This window comes from Tasmannia lanceolata, unplaced genomic scaffold (assembly GCF_043159265.1).
Source record: "Tasmannia lanceolata isolate RefF3 unplaced genomic scaffold, GAP_Taslan_0.1 ptg000007l, whole genome shotgun sequence".
Classification (NCBI taxonomy): Eukaryota; Viridiplantae; Streptophyta; class Magnoliopsida; order Canellales; family Winteraceae; genus Tasmannia; species Tasmannia lanceolata.
The window spans coordinates 7,526,619-7,544,378 of NW_027518684.1; the positions used below are offsets into that span (position 1 = coordinate 7,526,619).

The window sequence follows — 17,760 nt, forward strand, 5'->3', positions numbered from 1 at the left end:
GGACTAACAGTACTCATCATCCCATCCTCGATATTGTATCCAACAACAACAGCTTCTTTCTAAGGGTGATACTTCCATTGTACCACCTTTACGTGGCCCTTCATCATATAAATTCTCTAAGGAAAGAGTTTCTGCCTCGAGCGCAGTTGGGTTGCCTTGCGCCCCGCTGTTCGCGTGAAAATGTGGCAAACTTTATTGCTTTTTAACGTCAAACCACGTGAAACGGAGGGGGGCGGGGGGGGCGCATAATCCTAAACGGGGGTGAAAAAATTATAGTCGAATTCGACTTAACGCATCCTAGGTTTCTCTTCCAAGTCGAGGGTTTATGTTCGCACCAGCGAGCGCGTCTTCTTTATCATCATCGGGTTCGCGAAACCCTAGATCTTCTCCATCTTCTTCTCCTTTTGTTTTTCTTTGCTTTTTTGATTGAGATGTGAAACCCGAGATCTCTCTTCAAAGTGGTAATTGCTTCTCTGTTTATTTCATTTGTAGTCTGTTTTTTTCTTTTTTGGTGTTATCTGGTTTTCTATTTTGAAACCCTAAGTTACAAACCCATTAAATACTAAGACGCCTATTGTATTCAAACACAAGTTGTGTCACGACTTGTTGGAGAAATGTGTAAAAAAATGTATATGACGAAACACGATTAAAAACAGGGGAAAAGCTAACATGGTTGCAGAAACATGATCAAAATGAGTAGGAACAACTGGTTTAATACAAACTGAAATCTGGGCCTACTTTAAAAAAGTGATATATGCATAGTTTTAAACCCCTAAACCCTAAAAACCAAGTGAAAATTGGGCAGTAACTGTGCTGAAATGTGTGTTGAAATCAAGCTAAAAACAGAGCAATAGCTCACCCAAAATCTGTGTCGAAATCAAGATAAACACAGAGCTCGAATTTGATCGAGCTCAAGCACGAAAAAATATGCATTCTGAATCTTGATTGCAAAATGAGAATCGAGTCTCTTGTATGATTTTTCTTATCTTAACGAAGACGGGATCCTGTGTCTTGAATTTGCATGAATGACCACCTTTTGGTTAGGGTTAGGGTTTTCAATTATTTGGTCTCTCTCTCTTTCTCAGGTAAGAAATGTTGGCAAAGGAAATTATATCGATGAGGCTATTTCAGCAAACCTAGAAAGTTAGCACGTGGAAAGAAAGAAAAGCAAAATAATGGGGAAAATGGCAAGTTCAAAGCTAAAGATTGCTATCATCCATCCAGATCTGGGAATAGGTTTAATCTCCTTCCTATTCCTCTCTCTATGTTGGTCTTGTGATTTACTGATTTTGGATTATGGTATATTTGTATGATTGTACTTTGAAACATATCTGGTTCCAGAGTAAAATTAGACTTTTTAGATTACATTGATGGGTAAAATGCAATTTGAAGAGGCCCAAAGTGTAATTTGAGTGTACATTCAAACAAATGCTTAGCTATGACGCTTTAATTATTGATAAGACAGTCGTGACATGTGACCCTTCTAATTTAGAGATTGATAGGGATTAGATTATCTGAATTCAGATTGGAATTTTCATCTTTATATGCCTTGGATGCACCAAAAAGTGGTTTAATGGACACATTTTCCATTTCTTAGCATTTTTTGCTTGCCATTTAATATTCACATGCAATGTTTTAAATTTTGGCCGAAATCTGAAATTTCGGACTTCAGTCTAGACCAAAACCGAAGTGGCCGAAATCCGAAATTGGTGAAATGTACCAAATTTCAGTCGAATTTTCGGAAAAAATATTAATTTTTTAATCCTTTACCAAATTTCAGCCGAAATTACCTGAAATTTCGGCCCAAAAAACAGACATTTCAAGTCCCTTTACCAAATTTTGGGATTTCTGCTGAAATTTCGGTTTCGGTGGGGACCAAAATTAACCCCGAAACCAAAATTTAAAACCTTGTTCACGTGACAGTCCTTGTTGACTGTATATTTTCCAAATCCAATCCGTTTTGCACGTTTTGACTTTCCTCTCTAATTAGGAGGAAGGAAAGTAAAGAAATGTGAATATATATTCCTTTCCCTTGTATATTGTGTGCATCCAAATGGACCCTTGGGGATTATGATAAGAAGATAGTCATTTTGGATTTAGACAGGATACTTTTTTCGCTCTGATAAAATTTTGTTGTGAAAAGACTTGTCGTTCTGGTGCTAAAATGTATGATGTTTATACATAGGCGGTGCTGAAAGGTTGATTGTCGATGCTGCAGTTCAACTTGCATCCCATGGGCACAATGTTCATGTTTTCACTGCACATCACGACAAGAATCGATGTTTTGAGGAGACTCTTGTTGGTGAGTTTTAAATTTATTTTCATCATTTTTTATGACTTGGGAGGTAGAGAATGGACAATTGGTGGACCTTGAGTGGAAGAACTTATTTACTTTGTGTATACTGAGGTACGTCATATCTAAGTTCTTTTCAGCAATTGATAATTTGCATTAAAAGGCAATTTGTGCATCTACATGACATAAATGAGCATGATAAATTTAATATGCTTTTTGGAGGATTATTTGTTTCTCCCGGGACATGTTTCTAAAATAAGAAACGATGCCCCCAAGAGCACCTGCCTTGTTTTGAAGAAAGGATAAAACGAGGTCTAGTTTTTTATTTTTTATTTTTGTAGAGATTTTCAGTTTTGACCAAATAATAATAAGAAATAGTAATAAGCAATAGTTTGCCGACCCCAACTAGTTTGGGACAAAGGCTTAGTTGAGTTGCGTAATAAGCATTCGTTTGTTACTGGCAAGGAGCTTGTGGCTGAATTTGATAAGTATCTGTCTAGAACTAATGATGCTGACGTGAGTTCTAAGTACTTGCATCGCTGTGTTATCTTGTGACCTTCATTGATTGGTCTCAATTTAGTATAATGGAAGTAACAAGAAATTCAGATCCATTTTCCATTCAAAAAAACAAAACAAAAAAGAAATTCAGATCCATTTTGGACCATTCACTTTCCAAAACCCAAGGCAGGATTTGTCTCATATAGCAAGAGAGATTTTGTGTTAGTGGCAAGGAGCTTGTAACTGCATTTTTTAAGTATCTATCTAGAACTAATGATGCTGACTTGAGTTATAAGTTCTTTCATCGCTGTCTAATTATTATTGAAAATTTGTTTAATTAAATAATGTTAGTTACAAACTTAATTGGGGGTCAAACTGGATTCTTGGGTACTCTGGCAGGTTTAGTGCGTGCTTACAAAACCTGACTTAAAAAATTTTAAACTAGAAAGGAAACAAAAATCAAATTCTCAGATCGTCTATTTTGTCCTTGTTTTGGCCCTTTTGCGCCTATGTTAATGGCCAAAATAGTTATTTAGTTTGCACGGCCAGCACTTAGCCATGTGTCATTTGAGTTGAGTCAAACCCTCATGAGAAACATGTGCTTGGTTCTCATGTCATCGAAAGCATGCTTGAATACATTGAGATGAGCAAGTTCATTTGCATCAAGATACGTAGATTGACATCATAATGATGAAACTAATAATGGTGCTCAACTCTTACTGAAAATAGTGAGGCGGATTAGGCCCCTATTTTTCTGCAGAGGAATTATTGAATGACTGATGATAACCATCTCTTCTACTGTCTAAAGAAGTTATGTGAATTTGTCACTATAAGATCCCTTGTGTATGCACCATGTCAACATATGTGTTATCTTTAACACTCCCCTTCACACGGTAACGTGTCTTTGAACATGTTCATCTTGTCAGATAAGTATACTGATATGATGATCACCTGTGAGTCCTTTGGGTCGTTGAGATTTACCCACTTGCAGTATGCTAATCACTCTCTTCTCTTAAGTAGCGTTGACGAGAAAGTTTTTCACCTTAAGGCTATTATGAGGTATTACGAGGCAATATCAGGTCAGAGAATCAGCATTGGATCAAAGAATAAATTTCCCCGGGTCTTCTGTGATGTGCGTATGGTTGAGCAGTGGAGAGGTTGAAAAGTTTGCTCGAATCTTTGAATGCAAGGTTACTTCGATCCCTAACTCCTATATATGGTTGCCCCTTTGTCATTTACTTAAGGGTCTTTGGGTCCGATGATTGAGAGGGTTGAGAAGAAGCTCTCCCCTTGGAAGAAAAGTCGGCTACCTTTGTGGGGTGGATTATGCTTATCAAATCAATTTTAGCTAATATGCCCCTTATCTCTCTATTATATCCTTGTGAGTAGTGAGTGTCATTAACAGACTGGATCAGCTTTAGAAGAACTTCCTTTGGAACACTAAGGAAGAGAGGGATCTCAATATCCGTAGTCTCAGTGATGTGAACATTGCCTTTTTGGTAAGCGGATTTGGGGGTTTGAGGGAGAACATTGGAGGGAGATGATTGTTGGGAAGTTTGGTTCTGGATTTTACAGTTTGAGAGTCAGAGGACACTTTTAGGTCCCAAGGCATGACTCTGTGTAAAAGACGTTATGAGATCCATGGACTTAATTTAAAAAAAAGTATAAGATTGGGGTGCGATTTGGCTCGTGCATTCGCTTTTGGCATGATCTTTGATGCGAGGATCGCCCATTGAAGGCTGAATTCCCTAGTCTCTTCAGAGTGGTCTTTGACTGTGAGGCTAGTGTTGGTAAGTCCTATGTTCGCTAGGAGGACATGGTGATCTGGAAAGGTTCTTTTTGCTGGAACTTGTTTGATCAGGAGCTCGACATGGCAGTTTCTGTCATAAGAGGCTGGGACTCGATTTTTATTAGGAGGCAAGGAGATCACAAGCGTGTCTTGGTCTGATCCCTTTCCCGGCAGTTACTCATTCCTTCTACCTCCTCACCTGCTAGGAGGGTGTGGAATTCTCCCCCTCCATATCGGGTTAGTTCTTTCTCTTAAACTACTTGCCTAGACAAGGTTTTGATGATTGATCTCTATGACGGAGATCCGAGCTTTCATTTTTTGTCTCTTTTCCGTATTCGTGGCGATCGAAACTGAAATTTAGAACCTTTATCTTGACTCGTGATTGAACTATGGCAGCAGTCGGTGGTAGAACCGTAGGAGTGAGGGATGCTTGGAAAGGGGAGGAGTATCATTAGAAGAATATTTTCCCACTACCTCGTTAGCCGCAGTATCATTAGAAGAATATTTTCCCACTATTTAGCATACACGTTGGTCTTTGCTAATCATTATCAAATTTTGAATAGGTTCAAAATTTGCAGCGGACAAGGAGTGAGCATATATCAGAAAAGCTTAGATGGTTAGCTGGGGGGCCAGCGCCCGTCGCTAGGAAATACAAAGGGTTTATTAGTAAAGGTTTCCGCTTTCACATGAAGGCTCGCGAACAGAAAAGGAAAACACAGAATTGTGGAGCTGTTGTCACTGCAAATACAAAAAGTTTGTGCCAGGGATCAGAATCCAATAGCCGGAGATATTAGTTATTACGGTGTTTTAACAGATATTATTGAACTTAACTACTTTGGACGCCTGAAGGCGTTGCTTTTAAAATGTGATTGGTTTGATGTTGTAACGCCGAACAGGGGAATAAAAATAGATGCGTTCGGTTATACAGTTGTAAATATGACACGTCATATTTATAAAAATGAGCCTTTTGTCTTTGCATCTCAAGCTGAGCAAGTATTCTAAGTGCAAGATCACCCCGGTAACAAAGACTGGCATGTGGTTGTGAAGACAAAACGTAGGGACTTGTATGAGGTACATGGGAACAATGATGAGGGAGATGTCCAGACCGAGGCAGCAGAAATCCAAAATTTGGAAGACGTAAATAGCTGGGAACGAATAAATATAGTAAGGACAGAAATTGATGAACCGTTGGAACAATTGACCCAGGCAATACCAGATGATGAAGAATGTGATACAGATTCAGATGCTAGTGACGGCGATGAGAGTCCCTTTGCCAACGATAAATAAACGGGATCATATCTCTTTCTCTATTTGGTGTACTGCTTTGATGGTTGATTTGTTTGAATTTTGACAAAATGTCGCTCTTTTCTTAATGTTCTTACATTTGTAGACTTTGTGTAGTGGAACACTTGTACCTGTTCTTTTTCTAAGAAATGGTTGAGGGGGTATCATATTTGGGAGTTTTGAATCATTAAATGTTGCTCTATTCTTAATGTTCTTAAACTTATAGGCTTTGTTTACTAAAATACTTACACCTGCTATCTTTTGAAATTTGATGGATACATGATCATCTCCACTTAAATGTCAAATCGTTAAATTGTTATCAATTTGCAATAGTTGTATGCTTATTATTTAAGATATCAATCTCAATTGTTAATCATGTACAGGTGATCAGACATGAGGAAACGCAATCTCACTATGCCACCCTCACATTCTCAGGCCCAAGATACACATGATGATTCCCAGGTAGGACAGGGGGATGAGCAGACCGAGGATCTGGATGACCAGGTCGGGCACTTGCATACATAGCCCTCCTCTGTTCCTGAGACACAGGATGTTGCCTCCTCGTCGATGAGGTCTTGGAAGAGACGTGGTCCCACTTACTGCAAAGATACATGGGGATGCCCTAGGAGTCAAAGGAAGAGAGTAGTGTTTAATAAATTTGGCCAGCCCATAGGAAAAATAGGGAAAAAATTCACAAATTTCTTGGGCACTGTAGCAAGACTTGGTGCTGAGTTACCAATTGACCAATTCGACTGGAGGCAAGTGCCTAACGAAAAGAAAGAAGATGCGTGGGAAGTTGTTCAGGTATGATGAAAATAAATTGTATTATTAACTTCCTACAAGTTATTTTAGGAAGCTAGTATTATTTTGATTTTAAATTTTGTTATAATTCCATGGTATTAAAGACTTCTTACATGTCAATTTAGGATTATTATGATGTTGATGAGATGCATAAGAGTTGGACATTGAGTAATATCGGTACAAAATGGAAAGATTGGAAGTGTTATTTGAGAAAAACTTACTTCGATCCTGGTTTCCCATGCACGGATGATAGAGTAATTGGTGACCAGTGGACGGGTCTCTGCGCCCATTGGCAGTCATCGCTTGCTCAGGTAAAATGCAATCTTATTTTGGTTTTAACATTAATATAAAAAAATTAACATTATTATATTTGGTTGCTAATTTCAGAAGCGCAGTATAACGAACAAGGCTAACCGATCCAAACAAGTGATGATGCACACAAATGGAACTCAGAGCTTCGCATGTAAACGCTATGATCTGGTAATTTCATGAACTTCTAATTTAATTCCTCATTTATATATTGGTTTTGACATGATAAAATTGTTTTCCTGTTGACAGGAGAAAGGAAGTGGCAAGCTTCTTAGCCGCCCTGAACTATTCAAGCTTACTCATACGAAGAAAAATGGGAAGATTGTTGATAAAGCGTCAGAGGATCTGATAGTATGTTATTAAATATAATGTGCCAATACTATATGCTATTTTTTTATTTATTTGGCCGGTTTTATGTTAAGCTTTATTTCTATTGTTTTTTTTTCTTATTTTCAGAAAAAGTTTACACAGTACGAGATGGAGCATCCTGAGTCTTCCAGTAGCAACGTTGCAATTTTCAGAGACGACGCCTTTGCCCATTTCATAGGATCAGAGAGACATGGCAGGGTGCGGATGATGGGGTTTGGTACGACCCCAACTGATTGTTTTGGGCCATCACCAAATCGCATGGATTATCAGAGAATGATTGAAGAAGAGCGCAATGACAAAGAACAAATTAGGGAGGATTTTCACCAGTTTAAGGAGGAGGTGACCCAGCAGCTTCAGAATTTCATGTCAAATTTCAGTGGTAGCCAGGTAATGTTTGAAATTATGTTGCATACAAGTAAGATACAAAATTGTAAAATGAGTTTTTTTACATAACGTTTCTATTTTATAATAATTTTAGAATACTGCCGATGCGACTCCATCACGAGATGTGACTTCCCCCCTGCAAGTCACCCGCCTTGCTCCTCCACAGAGGTATAATTGATTTTACATTTTCATCCAGCTAATTCCAATACTTGACTGCTATCATTGGCTGTGTAATTTGCAAGTTTTCATTTCCTTAATGTTGCCTAGGTTATTTTGATGAGCTTGGCACGACCGGGGATTGAATTGGCCAAAGGACTTCTTGTGAGCAAAGATCCGGCGACGATAGTTGATGGCACACCGATTGGGCCAGGATTTTCTCTTGTTAGTGTCAGGGTTATAATAGTGGGCGATGAACTTCTGATAAAACCATCAGGACAACGGAAAACTATTAGAGACGTGGCTGGAGGACATGTCGTTTGGCCATCTTTTTGTGTAAGTTTGTGATATAATTTTGGTTTTTAATATATATTTTTATCATATATTTACTAATCGTTTTCTTTATTTTTGTTTTTTTTACTTTCTTTGCAGGTTAAAGAAGCACCGAGCAATTAAGTTACTTTTATGTTTGTAGTACCTTTTTGTAGTTATGGACTTGGACGTTATCTGTTTTTTGTAGTTATGGATGATGAGTGACATCATCATTGGGGACATGCTAATCTATAGATAATCTTCATGTGAACAGTGGTTGGGGATATGCTAAACTCTTGTATCCGATTCCAAATTTTTTGTGTGGACGAGGTAGTAAAGGGATGATTTTGATGGTGGTCATATTATTTTTGCGTAATGATTTTTATATCTTATGTGTGCATAAATAAGGAGGTTGATGTGAACAACTGATCAGGTAGCAAAGGGATAGGAATTGCATTCAGCATTGTTTATTCTTTACTTTCCATTCTGATGTAATTTTTCTTTACTTTCCTTGATGAAGTAACTTTTACTTTTAGTTTTCTTTAGGAATTCAGTGTAAATAAGAAGTTATCAAGTTGTGGATGGGTCATGAGTCGAGAGTTGAGAAGTTGTTGCTCATTTTCCCTACAGACACGAGATCTACGATGAGAAAGGTAGTTCCCATCTATTAGCATTAGCATTTGATATAGAAATGCTGAGATAGATAGTTTTTAGTAATGATAGTATTTGCTCACTTTCCCTGAAATTCATGTCTCTAGCATGTGTAAATTTGGGAATTTGGCATATATTTTAGTATGCCTTCATGTGTTTATTGTGTTTATGTTGAGTGTTCTTTGATTTCTCTTGCTTCTTAACATACTTACACTGTGTAGGTAGGGTGGGGAAATGTAGATTTTCTGCTGCCTTTCGGTAGAGTCTAGAGTGCTACAGACGGCTTTATTCACGGATTGGATGAAAAGGTACCCTTTCTTTAATACTAGCTTATGCATATTTTAGTTGAGTTTTTGAACAACTGATCAGTCATTATACACTTGCTTATGGCCGTTGTTTATGAGTACATTTTGCTATTCGCTTGCATTGAAAATATCAAGGAAAGGTTTGAGTTTGATGCTAATACGAGCAGTGTCTTCTTCATTGAAAGCCCATTGAAAGGTTTTTGGGTCAAAACCCATCTTCCGGTGACAGTGGGTATGCAAGCTATTGACGGGGGATTTGGAAATGGTTAAGAATTTTGATCAATGGGTAAGAGGAGTTGGGTTTTGAAAAAAAAAACCCTTTAAATCGGTATGCAAAGGGTTTTTTGTCTAAACCCAACAGCTTGCATAACCATTGACCTTAATTCTTAACCAAAATAGCACCCACTCAAAGGATTTTTTTTTACCAAAACCCATCTTGTTACATACAGAACCAGAATGTAACATGAAACTCTTCTATTTGATTTTTAAGCATCTGTTGTTTTTCATTTTTTTCATACAAAACCCATTCAGATGCAATACATACATCCACCAGTGACCAGTCTCATGTGAAGAAGGAGGAGGAAAAGGCTCAGGTAGAGGTATGCATACATCCACCAGTGACCAGTCTCATGTCTTGATTGTACTTCTGTCATGTATGTGTGTACTGATACAAGTATTCAGATCTGATATGGACACCAAGCATTGAACTGAACAAACGCCATGAAATATGAGGATCTTCAATAGGTTCTTAATGTGTAATGTATTATTTAGATTCCATTCAAAATGTATTATTCACATTACAAAAAGATTTATGCTAGCTTGTATAGAACTCAAAATCTACGTAAATGTAAGGCCTAACATTGTGATCTTTTGCTTCCTTCAGGGATCACACTTCGAGTCGATCAATTACACGCTATTGTTATTTAGAAAGTCATAAGCTTCGTTGGTTAGAAGATTGACAGTCTATGACCATGAGATCAAATCCCACGTCATCGGTAGTGCAATTTCCTCTCATTGACCCTATCAATGTGTACAAGTCCCCCACACTCATGGATAGGGAGTTCTATGATCAAGAATCATCACCACCACCTCACATATGACACAGTGTATAAGTGAGATTTCCCGACTCCTCTTTCTGTTATAGTTTATGTACACAAAACATTGTGTTCTTTCTCTTCCTTTAGAGATCACTCTTCTAGTGAATCACACACTAGTGTTACTCAGAAAATTAGAAGCTTCTCTGTTCATGGGATTGATATAGTGTACGACCATGAGATCAAATCCCAAGTCATCTGTACTGCAATTTCCTCTAATTGACCATGTCATTGTGTACAAGTACCCACTCTCATATTTGAATAGGGAGTCATATCATCACCACCACCTCACACATGACAGCTGTATAAGTGAGATGTCCCGACACCCCCCCTGCTGTGATAGTTTGTTGATCTACACATATTCCGAGAATCTGTTTTTTTTAATCTACATCTATAACAATCTTTAACATCTGATTCTCTCATATTCCCAAGAGAAACAATCTATATCCAATGAGGGGACACTTGCAATCTAATTAATCAGGTGGAAGAGAGTCAATATTCTCATATCCATCGAAAGAGGTCAAGTGATCTCAAACCAATCAAAGGAGAAAAGAGACCCAACACCCAATATATTCGCAATGTATTCCATAATATTATTATGATTATATGATTAACAATGCATGTAGTCAGGTACATCACATCAATTACCATCCAGGGAAACGATACTAACAACTACTCAAGGCCTTGTACCAAGAGGTGACGAAACCAAAATGACTCATTTGAGTTTTGAGTCGTGGTAGTGAGTTATAACTTGTTCAATAACCCGCATCTCCACAAACTTTATAACCATTCAAATAAAAAGAGTTTTAACTTGTTGAGGACATTTTTTGAATGATAAACTTTTTGAGTACATATGACCATGTACTTTGAGGTGTGGAAACTGAGATGATTCATACTTGTTTTGATTCGTGGTGGTGAATCTTATTTTATTTTTAAATGTGTGGAAAAATGGGAGGTGTCTTAACAAGTCAAAATGTTGTAATTATTCTGATTGCTCTAAACCATTAAGGATGGGCAATAGTATACATGACTATACCAAATTATGCCCAACTCAAGAGTAGAGTCCCCAGCTGGGCCGATCGTGCTATGGATGAATTATGTTCAAAACTTAGTGCTCACAAATGTGGTAGTGTCAAAGGCGATGAAGTAACTTAAAAAGGCTAAATTATCCTGGAAAACTCATTTTTCAGTGAAAAAGTTTACCAAGAAATTTTCCATGCATCTAAACGCCCAGCCAAGATTAGTTGTTTACTCCTTGAGCATTCACCTTTTGATCTAGGTGATCACATAGGCAACCTTTATTAGCTTAGGTTCAGGTGCCTAGGCAGGTCTCACGTAGGAAGTAGAACCTTGGATATAGGGGTGTAAACGAGCCGAGCCGAGCCGAGCTTGGCCAGGCTCGGCTCGGCTCGTTAAGCTCAAAAGCTCGGCTCAGGCTCGAATCAGGCTCGGGCTCGGCTCGGTTCGGTCAGGCTCGGCCAGGCTCACGAGCGGCTCGCGAGCCTTACCGAGCTTTTTTTCACACCCGTCATCTTCCCTGGACAGCCCTAATCCACAACCTCAAAAATGTTACGATTCACAAGAGAAACTCCGTAATCAACAAGGTCCGTAATAGAAATCATGGAATACACAAATCAAAACTAATAAACGTCATACAGATCCCAAATAATAAAGTAAAACACGAAAATCCGAAGCTTACCGCCATAGTTAACGAGCCCAGGCATGAATATAGTTGAATAAAACCCTTGAATCTGAATTTACACAGTTTCCCGATGAAAAAACCCTTGTTCGAGAGTAAAAACCGCGAGAAGCAGCAAAAACACAAGAAACTGAATCAGATCCAAAAGTTCACAAGCTGATAGCATCACAGGTTTAGACCTTCGGCGTTATCGGAAACCCTATAGAAGGGCAAAAAAATATGGAACCCCAACGGGAGAAAAAAGGAGAGAATTCTGAACTTGCTTTCCAACCAATGCCCTAAATATTGTAATTTCACTACTTTTTTTACACTATGGGGGTGGTCCAAGTAACAAATGGGGTTCCTAAAATGAAGTGACATATTTTGCCTCCCCTTTTACTCCCTAGACAACCCTTTTAGTGTATATATTAATATAATATATATACTTAAATATATTAAATTCTTAACGAGCATTAACGAGCCGAGCCGAGCCGAGCCTGGCCTAAATCGGGCTCGGCTCGTTAAGGATTCGAGCCGAGCTCGAGCCGAGCTTTTTTCGAGCCGAGCTCGAGCGAGCTTCCGAGCCCGAGCCAAAATTGACACCAGTTGGATAGCCTTTAAAAGGCACAGTGCCATCCTTCATTAGCTTTAGTTATCCACGCAAGAGTTGCACACAGACTTATTTTCTTTTCAATGGGTCCCTTTTCATCTTGCCACTTTGTGAGAGTGTTAATTTTCAGAGTTGACCTCACATTTATTTTGAAATCTGGTACAACATCTCTCTCTTTGACGATGGGCTGTTTTCGTATCATATACAGTAGTAGTACAGTACAGATTGATCTAACTATCGACTACAAAATCCATTTATGATATTTTGTATTTGTACTTTTAAATTTTCTGAATTTGGATTCGTAGTGTAGTACAGATTGATCTAATTATCAACTATGAAAATCCATTTATGATATTTTGTATTTGTGCTTCTAAATTTTCAGAATGTGGATATGGATAATTTTGATGACTTTGGCGTTGATTTATATCCTGTTCTTTGAGGCATCCTTATCCGACTCGGATCCTGATGCTGGCATGATGAATTGTATTAGGGATAAAAAAGCAGCTAAGATTGTTCCAAGGTATGACTTTCTTAATAGTTTCAGATCTCTGTGTGTACCTCTTTCCTTCAACTTCTGTCCTTGTGCTACAGTTCTCAGTTCTCACTAATATGTCAAGTCTATAAATGGGATTTATTAGCGACTTTTGCAGAAAAGCATTTCGCGGCTGTCTGTTGCATGAGAGAGCAGCCACTCAGATGAATTAAATGAATAAGACAAAACCTGCTGAAAAGTGAGCCTATGTGGCTGCTCTATCATGCAACAGCCCGCTGTGAAATGCCTTTATTCAACAGCCACACACACACACACTTACTTCATGCATGAGCTATTACAATTTCATCCTCTATCATAGAAAGCTTTTTCAGTTCATATTAAGCCTTTATTAGTATTGTAAGAAGTCATGTTTGCTTTCTGAGAGTTAGTCTTTCAATCATCATTTCTATTTGCTCCTCAATGAATAGTTAAGACTTAAGAGAAGTAGTTATATGCATGGTTTTAAATTTCAGCCGAAACTAAACGAAATTACCAAAATATTTCGGTTATGGCCACGGCCGAATTGATGTTTACATGAAGTCGTTTCTTTACAAGATTTCTGAATTTTAGTTGAAATTTCGTTTTAGCCATTTTTACTAAATTTCCACCGAAATTGAAAATATGTGCCGAAATAGCCGAAATTTCCACCGAAATCGCCGAAATTTCCACTGAAATTTTAGACATTTCGGTCGAAATTTAAGAAATAACGAAATCTTTGTCATAATTTTTAAGTGATTTCGGCCGAAACCGAAACTGAAATATTTCAGAGATTCAAGATTTTGATTGAGCGAATAAAATTGGCGCCTTTCATGCCATTTAAGATTTTTCTGGATAGGCGAAGATTCTAGATTTTGATTGAGCGAATAGAATTGGCGTCTTTCATGCCATTGAAAAATAATAATAACAAAATTGGCATCTTTCCTATGGAAAGAACTGAGAGATGAGAATTAGAAGATTAGAAGCATTTTTTTGAAACCTTCTTTGGCTTTTAGTTATGCTATATGTTGAAAACATTGAAACATCTTTTTTCAAGTATACTAACAAATAATGAAAGAATGCTCTTGTAAATGATTACCAATTCTACCAGAAACAGTCAACGAGGGAATATTTCATAATTTTATTACTAAAGTGTTGACTTTAGTTGGACATAGGAGCGTTTTATATTTCCAGCATAGGCTGTTGCTTGCAGATGTAAATGGGTGGATTGGAATGTTAGGAGTTTCTGAACCTCCTGTGCAATGTCCAAAATGTCATTTTTGTTTAAATAACAGAATGCTGAAATTACATGAATGATCATTGTTCTTTTGTTAAAAAAATAATGAAACATTCAAATTGTATGAATCAAATTTTTACTGAAGTATCATATAACGCATTTCCATGTTTTGCCTAGTCAGCCCTTTTGGGCGAAGGCTCAGTCCCAATTGGATTTCTTGTTGAGCTATCTAAGTTCCTCAACTGAATCCTCTTCTAGTGTGCGCCTTTGAACTGTGCTGCGAATTTGTAAGTATTTTGTGAATCGCTCATACATATTTTGTGAATATATGGTATGGGTACAGGCATGCATCACTTTCATCTTCTGTGGTATAAATTTTGCTCTCAATGTTACCATTCTTAAATATCCAGCTAGTACAGTGTAACTAGTATGATTGATTTCCAGAGTTTAAGCAGATTCTAAACTTGCTACTTGCCCCTTCTTTTCTATCACAATGTATCTGTAAAACAGGTATAATTTGTTAGAAAATTTGAGGGCACTGTTGTTGATAAAAAACAGAAACTTGTTGCTTCAAGGCGTGCTATCACTTTCCTTAAGACAAGATTCGCCCCCACTAGTAGTGTGCAAAGGGGATCCGCGAATTGCCTCCTTAGTATAAAATGAAGCCTAGTAGGGAAGCCCTACTAATGTTTGATGACGCGTAGCACTAGCGGAATCAAACCCGAAATGCCCTTCCGAAATTTCAAGCCTTAGAGAAATTTCTAGATAATGTTTCTGCAGAAAAACAGTATCTAGAACAGTAAACAAAAGAAAAACAGTAGATAGAAATACTTGGGGATTTTGTAGGAGTGTAGAAGAGAGTGTAGAGTCTGTCAGAATTGCCAATTCATTTTTCTATATGAAATGACTGAATTCTGCACATTTTGTAGACCACCTAGTGTCTTTTCAGTGTGAAAAACACCTCTACAGGGCACCTTTCCAGAATGTTTGAAATCTGACCGTTAGATCGCACCCATTGATATTGAACGGTCCTGATCGATTCTAGAGGTGACGTTAGTAAGTGCAAAGTGCGCCTAAAAAGGCGCCAATAAAGAGCCACTATGCGCCCTATAGCCCATTGCCCACGCCGTGCGAACGGTGCGTTGCACCGTCCCGCGGGTCCAACCATGGGTTCAACCCAATGTGCAATCAACAAGTATTAGAAAAGGTAGTGCTTTATAAGCCATTCTCTTTCTTTTCTCTCATCCGGTACGGGACTATCTTTTCAACTACACTTCTACATCCTTTTGTAAGAGCAAATATTTCCAAGAAAATATTTTCCTTTTCCCAAACGCTTTTGATAAAACATTTTCCAAAACACTAAAACATGTCAAATACATGATTTTGAAAATGCAAAATCACTAACAATCCCCCACCATTTTCAAAATCAAAGAAAATTTTCTCATCAGGCTTGGAAATCTTATGCATAGATGAAGGTATCTCTCGATTTGAACCTTCACTTAGTGAGGACATATCAAAGTTAACCAGAATTGCATAGTAGACGTATCTTTGAACTAGCTATTCTATTTGGTTAACCGGATACATCTCACACACAAGATTTCACTTCTTTGGGCAATTTCTAAAACCGACACATGTACTGGCCTTGTGTCTATATCTTGGTTTCATGAGCGCTCTAGAGACTAGCCAGGTCTCATAGGAAGCGGCACCACTCCCACACTCACATAGGTAGGCTTATCAAGAGTGCCCCTGTAACTAAAACACTCCAACACTATGTTATAAGCCTATTAAGAGTTTAAATACTCAGCCTTCTCCTTTTAAACATTACAGGTACCAAGCACTTTACCTTGGGATGGCAAATAATACAGATTATAGTGCTTGCAATCACTCCATATGATGTACTTGGACTCATTGAACTCAAGACTTGATGTTTATTCAAGTGTTGAGTTGATGTTCCATCATTGGTGACTATTGGTTAATGGCTTTAACCCCATCCCTAATGATGTTTTACACACCAGATCTCTTGCAAGAGCTTTAATGAATGGATCGGCCAAGTTTTGGCTCGATCTCACAAAATCAATAGTTACTACTCCATTAGTAAGTAACTCTCTTATAGCACTATGTCTAAGTCCTATATGTCTGGACTTACTATTATAAACATGATTATATGTCCTTGATAGTGTGGCCTGACTATCACAATGGACATAAATCGATGGCATTGGTTTAGACCATAACGAAATTTCCAATAACAAATTCCGAAGCCATTCCGCCTCTTTACAGCATGCTGCCAGAGCTATAAACTCTGCTTCCATAGTTGAAGTTGTTATGCATGTCTGTTTCTTAGAGGCCCAGGAGACTGCTCCCCCACCAAGGGTGAAATCCACCCACTGGTTGATAAATAGTCTATACGCTCAGTTATCCAACTAGCATCAGAGTATCCTTCTATTACAGTTGGATACCCACTATAACATAAACCATAGTTTATAGTTTTCTTTAAATATTTTAAAATTCTATAGACTGCATTCTAATGAGAAAAACTAGGATTACTGGTAAACCTATTAAGTTTACGTACAGCAAATTGTATGTCTGGCCTAGTACAAGTCATAGCATACATAAGACTACCAATTACACTAGCATACCCTAGTTGAGAGATAGTCCTGCCAGTATTAAGATACAACTTTATATTTGGGTCTAAAGGTGTTGAAATGTGTGAACATTTAAAATGGTTAAACTTTTTGAGAACTTTCTCAATATAATGTGATTGTGTTAGAATAAGACCATTATCCTGTCTTATGATTCTAATACCCAAAATCACATCAGCTTCACCCATATCTTTCATATCAAAGTTTTGAGAAAGATATGATTTAGTACTTTGAATGCTTTCAATATCGGTACTAAAAATTAACATGTCATCAACATATAAACAAATAACAACACCTTTGCCACCCTTAAATTTACTGTATATACATTTATCTGACTCATGTATCTTATAAACATTTGACACTAAGACTTTATCAAATCTTTCATGCCATTATTTAGGGGCTTGCTTAAGCCCATACAACGATTTGATAAGCTTACATACTTTATGCTCTTGGCCTGGCAGAATAAATCCCTCAGGTTGTTCCATATACACTTCTTCATCAAGTTCACCATTTAAGAATGCGGTTTTAACATCCATCTGGTGAATGTGAAGTTTGTATATGGAAGCAAGGGCAATCAACACTCTAATGGTAGATATCCTAGCAACTGGTGCATATGTGTCAAAGTAATCAATACCGGGTTTTTGAATAAACCCTTTGGCAACTAACCTTGTCTTAAACTTTTCTATAGTCCCATCTACTTTGATCTTCTTCTTGAAGATCCATTTACATCCTATAGGTTTAGACCCAGGTGGTAGATCAACCAAAATCCAAGTTTTATTACCCATGATAGAATCCATTTCGTCATTAATTGCTTCTTTCCAAAAAGCAGCATCTTGTGACTTT

The 17,760-nt window shown here is 37.7% G+C and overlaps 1 protein-coding gene across 2 annotated transcripts; it reads left to right on the forward strand.

Moving 5' to 3' along the window:
- Window positions 1-244: 244 nt before the first annotated feature.
- Window positions 245-8,557, forward strand: LOC143881686 (uncharacterized). 2 transcript variants are annotated; one of them, XM_077384936.1, is made up of 11 exons: window positions 245-461; window positions 1,086-1,236; window positions 2,186-2,407; window positions 6,248-6,668; window positions 6,791-6,976; window positions 7,053-7,145; window positions 7,224-7,325; window positions 7,431-7,730; window positions 7,822-7,895; window positions 7,995-8,219; window positions 8,316-8,557. In XM_077384936.1, exons 4-10 carry the CDS (start codon window positions 6,432-6,434, stop codon window positions 8,002-8,004), a joined length of 1,002 nt encoding a protein of 333 aa, XP_077241051.1. In that variant the 5' UTR covers window positions 245-461; window positions 1,086-1,236; window positions 2,186-2,407; window positions 6,248-6,431; the 3' UTR covers window positions 8,005-8,219; window positions 8,316-8,557. The 2 variants fall into 2 exon arrangements, with proteins under 2 accessions (XP_077241051.1, XP_077241050.1); XM_077384935.1 differs by having other exon boundaries at window positions 2,186-2,302.
- The last annotated feature ends 9,203 nt before the right edge of the window (window positions 8,558-17,760 follow it).